General features: G+C 39.4%; 1 protein-coding gene across 1 annotated transcript in view; it reads right to left on the bottom strand.

The window, feature by feature from the left end:
• Nucleotides 1-2,450: 2,450 nt before the first annotated feature.
• SLC6A11 (solute carrier family 6 member 11) overlaps nucleotides 2,451-7,428 on the bottom strand; it is a 726,232-nt gene continuing 721,254 nt past the window's right edge. Inside the window, exon 15 of the mRNA XM_086938949.1 lies at nucleotides 2,451-4,681. Within this exon, the coding sequence (XP_086795075.1) occupies nucleotides 4,529-4,681 (153 nt within the window). The 3' untranslated portion in view covers nucleotides 2,451-4,528. The remainder of the gene's footprint in view (nucleotides 4,682-7,428) is intronic.

The raw sequence follows: 7,428 nt of genomic DNA, 5'->3' as shown, positions 1-7,428 counted from the left end.
TTTTAATGCATCCTCTTTCCAATTGCGTAAATATTAAAATTTGATGTGAAATTATGATGTTTTATCTAATTCCCTACTACAAATAATATGCTTTAGTTTGTATTAAACAAGCAGCAAATATATTGGAAATTGCCAAACTCATATTAAATAACTATATGCTGATAATAGCGATGTACAGCAGCCTTCCATTATTAACACCGTGTTGAATGCAGACTCTAATAATAGGATGGTGATACTATTCCTTAAGCTGGTGAGACCTATTACTTCGCCGAAAGCCAAGTGGGATCAGATTTAATCCCTGAGATTTTTTATCAGAAATACCTCAATTTATGAACAGGGATTCTAGTCAATCCTCATAATGGCACATTAGCATTACATTTTACTCCTACATCTTGGCAATCAGCCATTATAGTCCTGCTATATAAAATAGGGAGCTGGGATTGAACAGCCAATTATAGACCAATTTCCGTTTTGGAGTCAGTGGGCCAAGTATTGCTCAACCATTTACAGGGTTGGGTTAACCCAAAGGAAATCCTGTGAGATGCCCAAGCTGGTTTTAGAAGAGTGTTAGGTACATTTGACAAGAGCCCACATATTCTTTAAAGAAAATATGTTGATATAACAAGTCCCCCTATATCTGACCTCTGTTGATTTAAAACAACTATAAATTTGGTCATTAGGCATACACTTTTGAACACACTACGACCACTGGGGGTCAATCAGTCCCTATTTAAGGCCTTCACATGACAACAATGGTCTGTGTCGCTATGGGCAATCTGGAAAATGCACTGATAGTTTTGTTATTGATCAGATGTTTGTCAAAGCTGTGCACTCCAACTGTGACTCTCCAAACCTGCTTAGCACAAAAATGCCTATTCTCCTCTACGCAGAAGCTACTATCATTGAGTGAGGGTTTGGAGCACAGGTTTCTTGATAACGTTGTAAGTGCTTGTAGCAGCAAGAGGCTGATTATTACAATTTTAGAAATGAAAGTCATGACCATCAAATGTGTCCCCTCATATATGGAAATCTTCAGTGCATAGGGTGTATCTTGGGAGAGTAGATATTTACTTACACAAGAAACTTGATTGACTCTGTTATGAAGAAGAAGCTACAGTTACACATAAACAAACCTCCTTTGCAGTCTTGTGTTCAAACTGAAGGTTTTATAGTGAACCAATAAGTGTAACTCTACAAGTATGTCGGCAAAGGTGGTAGAAAAATCTCTATATGGTGCCGTATAATGCTTTTTATGATGTATTCATTGAGTTCTTTTTAATTATGAAATTTGCTGTAATAATATGTTTTATTATGTCAAAATTGTTAAAAGTTTTAATAAACTAAACAATAAATCTACTGCTACTACAATATGGTGTTGAAATCAGGAGCCAAATAAGGGTTAAGGACATGCAAGTAATGGAAAATAAGAATCTACTCTCCTTGCTAAAGTTAAGACCTGCCCAATTTGAAAGAAAAGATGTGAGAAACATGCACACAAGTATTTCATCCTTTCCTTAAAATTATTAATTTGATGCTTGGTGGCATTGACGTCTTGTGCACTGGCTACTAAACTAAAAGTGTTTTGTAGATGACTATATGTAAAAAAGTACATACCTGCAGTGGTAGAAAATGTGTATAAAAAATGTAAGCATGTTTACACAGATGATACAAAATCAGACGTCTGAAAAATCTCCAAAACCACAAATGTCCCTTAGTTGGAAACTAAACTGTGTGCTTGACAAACTAAGTTTAAAAAGGCCTGTGATTTCATAGATTAGATAGCAAAACACTGTTTCTGCATGGCCTGTTTTGGGGTGAAAATCCATTGCCTTCAACAAAATGTACGCTTCAGCTTAAAGATAATGAAAGCGAGGTGACAGAAACCTAACAACATTTTAGGCCAAACCCCCAAAATAAATAGTGTCAATTAAGATGACACCATACCCCTCATCTTTAGGCAGGCGTTTAAGACTTCAACTCAAATGAAACAGCTTAAGAATCAGCAATCATGCCAATATATTGTCTTTTGATTGTATGGGGGTACACTAAGGAACTCATTATGAGGTCCCCTAATACAGGTGTAATAGCGCACCAACAGGACTAATGATATTGTGTGATGCTAAACTTCAGGTGTGGGGAATTAATGGAGAATTCTGGTTAGGCCATGACGGCCCACTCTGCAATTACGGGTCCAATTAGCTAGTAATTCCTCGTTTTTCATCAGCCCAAGTCTCTCGGGAAATAATGGGCCCGATTCACAGAACTAACTTAAGACAAAATCCTAAACTTACTACTTTTGGTATTCAAAGACGTTAAGATTGTGTCTTAAGTTTGTCTTAAGACAGACTTAAGACAGACTTAAGACAAAATCCTAACTTAAGTCTGTCTTAAGTCTGTCTTAAGACAAAATCCTAACTTCTGTGAATACCAAAAGTAGTAAGTTTAGGATTTTGTCTTAAGTTAGTTCTGTGAATCGGGCCCAATGAGAGAAAACATCGGAGGTAACTTCATTAACTTCATTAGCATCTTCTACAGGATGCTGGTATTAGCTTTGCCAATTACTGGGCTTAAAATGTGGGCAACGTATATTGTTGTTTGCCCACGTTCTAAGCATTTCTGAGTGAACCTGTGGGCAGTGATGAGGCAGATGGGGAGAGCAGGTGTACTTGCAAACATTTGAGGATGAACATTGAAAGGATGGTTGCTCACAAATGACTTAGCGTTATCAATTTTTCATACATTTGGCAAAGGGCAATAATACTGAAATGTAATGATGAGTTGCTCAGATCTTAATGAAAAACGAGAAAAGTAAGTCCTTAGGCCATGAGATGAAATAAACCAGGAGCACAATTTGCCTTTTTGGACATTTGCGGAGTTCTGCGCCAATTTTTGTTTTATGGAAATAGCCATAACTGTCCACTTTTTGAATATCTATTTCATGCGCACAATCAAGCAGAAGAAGGAATTTATTTTGTCCATGAGCATACTCCATCTTAGTGAAATATTGTGCCAAAGGTCCTCCGGGCATGCCAAATGTGTGCCAAGGCAAAGTGAAAAACATTTATTGAATGTCATCTGCCTTTCCGAAGGCAGAAGGGGTCCCTGTTCTCTTTCAAATGCACATGAGAAAGTCCCTGAATTGATAGTGACAGTGAAGCCAGTGCTATGCTGTCACTAAATATGCAAAGGCACCATTCACCCTAACCCCTGATGAGGGCTCTGAAGATATCTCCCCAAAAGAATGGGAAGCTCCACAAACAATATTGAACTTTAAATTATTTTTCTGTTACAATACCATGTACAGAATATCTACTATCACCACATTGTCAAGGTAAGTATAAGTATAGTTTTACTATTCTCTACTCCACATCATATACATTGACAATACTTTGAACTGATACAGGAGACAGTGCTGTTGTTAGGTCTGGCTTGCTTTCTGAATTACCTATTGCTACTAATACTTTCAAACATACACAGAGTGTGCTTTGGCTCTGCCCAGAGAAGTATATTTGCATCTCACTTCATGCTATTAGCTATTTTGTGTATCATTCCGCCTCCTATGGCTTGATTACATCAAAGTCTGTTACGGACTATGTTATATCTAAAAATAAACTAAAGCATCACACAATAAATCCTTCATCTTGAAAATGGACTTTATACTTTAATAGTTTTTACTTTGTTTTTTTCACTGCAACACGTTTTTTATGTTTCAGGTAGAATTGAATCCGGAACAGCTGGTTTTGCTCATGCTCTTTAGTTTTTAGGCTATATATCACTGGTTTGTGCATGATACACCTTCTGCTGGGGTCAGCTACAAATCAGTGCCATGCATCTTTCTAAAACATGGCCCCATTTGATAGAAATTAACCTGTAGAGGGTTGTGTCCATTATGCTATTACTGTGACCATTTGCATACGCATAAGTTAAAAGCTAACGTTTTCCTTTGAAGGAATTTCCTAACGTGTCAGAATATATTGAAACTGTGTTTTGTTTCCTAGGCATGAAAATAGCTGCTGAACTATCAGTCTCTGAGTATAGTGGACAGGTGAACTGATCTGTATGATAAGACAACATCCAGTGCATTATACAGAAATATATTACAGTCACAGCTTTGTGAATACCACCTTAAGGATATGAAAAGGACATTATAGCTCTCTTCATAAACATACATTAGAAGCTAGAATGGTCTGGAATGTTTACATATTAGAAACAGATCTATACAACACAAAGCCTTCCAAAAAATCCCAAGTATAAAAGTTTTACAGCACATTGTACAAACAGTGTTTTTCTAAAGGTCCTAGAAAACATGTACCAATGTCACAATATTCCAAGAAGTCAACACTTGAAAATACCATACAATAAAGTTCTATAAGCAGTTACTTACATAATAATTAAAAAAACACTTTAAACATGTATACAATGTTCACTTTAAAATTAACGTGTTAATACGTTTGTGCAAAACAAGCGAGCTTCTAAAATTAAGTGGTGTCTCGTTTATATTTTACATAAAAAAGAAATGGTGCTTCTTTCAGAAGTGTGTCTCCTTTTCTGTGATGGCCGATATGTTTCCGTCACCTCTCAGTTTAGCCTCGCAGTCGTTCACTGTACTGGTACATGTTCCTGTCGCAACTTTTCCTCTCATCTTCAGGTCTGGGCTTGGCAGTATCAGTTTCTTTAATTTCTGTCAATTGTGATTAAAATAGTTTTAGAAACATTCCTTATTGATCACATGTAAAGTCACAATGATCAGCAATCACCCACCGTAAAGCGTTTCTAATGTACCTAGGTCAAATGTTGATAGCCTTCTATTAGAACTATTCTGTAGCAGTGTCTGGAAACGTAAACCTGTATAGCATATTAGAGAAATGGTGCCTAACTTCAGGAGAGTGTCAACAACACAAACAACTTAATCTCAAAAGAAAGATGTTAAAAGTGATGAGCTGGATTAGGGAAATTGAAAGCGTTGAGATATCTAGCTTCTGTTGTTCCTCAAAAGATTATGGAATTAGGAAAGTACCAAAATAGTAAAGAGTCTCCAGTGTGTTTGCGAAACTTGGTCTGAGTATTTCACCATCAAGTCCATTGTAAGTTGGCATCAAAAATGCATCACTGGTGCAAACGTTAAATGTCATGCTTGAGCTGCAGTGTAAATGTGCACCATCTACATACATGATAACAAATGTATGGCTTTCAGGATCAACATTGTGCTCTGGCTGGCTGCAGTTTAAGAGCACTGCACTGATACATGGCAGGGATAAGTGCCTTTGCAATGGAGGAAGATCTATTCTTATATTTTAGGGAAGAGAATTAACCCTTTAAGTGTGTTAATATGGAAAACGATAGTGGTAAGAAAGAAAATGATACATTCATTTATGAAACTAAAATCTCATCCCTATGAACAAAATTGCCCATTGTGAACTCCACATGAAATCCGACTCGCAAATGCATTATCAGGCAAGCTCCATGCCTGAGGGCTCCATGATGCAAGATACCTAAGATGTTTCTTCACTCCAGCAGCAATGGGTGGACCTCAGGCGGTCTGGAGGTCCAAATATCTTTTAAATCCCAGGTTTTAAGGGTTGTTAGAGAAGTCCAGTTAGACACAGACAAGAGTTCCAGGTCCTTAGAAACAGCACATGGCGATTAAGGCTCACACCAGTAGAGGCCTCCTAGTTAGGTCCAGTCGGTACTGCTCAGCTGGCTACTTCAGGGAAAGGTCTAATGCAGCTTGTTGTGGCCTTTAGTGCACACAGGAAGTCATGTAACTGACTCTCGAAGTCCACTTCTTTGTCCTAGGTATAAGTAGGCATAGGTCTCCTCACAGGTCTCACACTGCAGGGGCAGTCCTTTTTCTGTTCTTCCACACATCTGTAAAATATTCTGAAGAAGATATCCTTGGGTGCCAAATTAATGCCTGAGACTAGCTTGTGGATGAGGTATCTCCTGAACCCTCCCTAAGAAATAGGATGAAAGTTCAAAGGGGTAACCTATGACTTTTGTAGCAGTTCCTGTGTGCTGTTCTGTAAACAATCCCACAGTGCCCCTCACTCGCTAAACCCTTATACCCTTGTGCAGAACATTTGTGTCCACCCAGAGGTGTGGCTGGGGTAATGATCAGTCCCCTACTCCCTGGTCATTCTGATGCAACTCTGGAGCAGCTTCCCCCCACTGAGTTTGGTGCCTACCTGTTAGAAAATGGGTTATAGGTTGACTAGGGTATGAGCCTGAGTCAAGCATCAACTGCAGTTCTAATCAGGTTAAGAAGCAGCCAACTCTAAACTAACCTGTGCTCACACCTCTGGTAGTTTAATACAGAGCTGTCAAGGTTAACATAGAGGCAAAGTGTTAAGTATTTGTGCAATACTTCAAATAGACAAAAGAACTCGCAAAAAGATTCCACACCAGGTTTGAAATATAGAACTTAATTTACTAAATAAAACAATACCAGAATGACAAAAATCCCAAAAGTATGACTTTCTAAAGAATAAACTGTAAAATAGAGCTTAGAAGTCAAACGTTCAGGTCAACCGTGATGGAATGGGGTCCAGATACGGGGACCCAGTGAGGCTCGCTGAAAATAATTACCTTGTTCCTAGCTGTGTCATCATCAAGGATGCAGGCCGTAGCTGAAGCAATATGTAGGTGTCGATCCATACAGTGGGGGCGATGTACAGGTGCTGAACCGTACAGCAGTGATGATGCATCGGTTCTGATGAGCGAGACCTTGTGCAGTGGTGGTTCCAAAGACAATGCATCTGGTGATCTATTCAGCAGAAGCAATACTCCATTTCTGGTCACGTACCAGGAGTGATGCGCTGGTTCCAATCCACGCAACAGAAGCAATGCGTCGGTTTTGGATCCACGCAATGCATAATTTCTACAGAGGATGCATGGATTTTGCTGAAGCAAGTTAACTAGGCCTCATTTCCAAGGTCCAGTACTGGGATGGTACCACTTGGCAGGGCAGATTCACAGATAGCAGAATACAGGTGCAGAGGTAGGCAAGTTGAACTCTTTTACGCCCTTGAGACTTCAGATCAGGATCCCAGCAATTTAGGCCCTGGAGTCACTCTGGGTTCAAGTGATACAGGTCCAGTCCTTCTCATCATTCATATGAACAGCAGGGCAGTGCAGCAAGGGAGGAGTCCAGCAAAGAAGCAGTCCAGAAGTCCAGCAGAGTGGCAGTCCTTCATCAGCACAGCAGTCCTTCTTCCAGACAGACTTTTCACCGGTCCAGAAGTGTACTGAAGTGGTGATGTCTACGGTCTAGTACTTAAACCCAGTTTTGCCTTTGTAGTGGGGGAGACTTCAAAGACATGACTTTGAAGTGCAAAGTGTTCCTCCCATCCTGCCCTGGCTACAGACTCAATACAGGGGATATGTAGTCCTTTGTGTGGGGACAGGACACAGCCTATTTGGGTGTAAGAG

This window comes from Lissotriton vulgaris, chromosome 9 (genome assembly GCF_964263255.1).
Source record: "Lissotriton vulgaris chromosome 9, aLisVul1.2, whole genome shotgun sequence".
Lineage (NCBI taxonomy): Eukaryota > Metazoa > Chordata > Amphibia > Caudata > Salamandridae > Lissotriton > Lissotriton vulgaris.
Note: the sequence above shows the minus strand (reverse complement) of the source record. Positions and strands in the feature narration are given on the sequence as shown.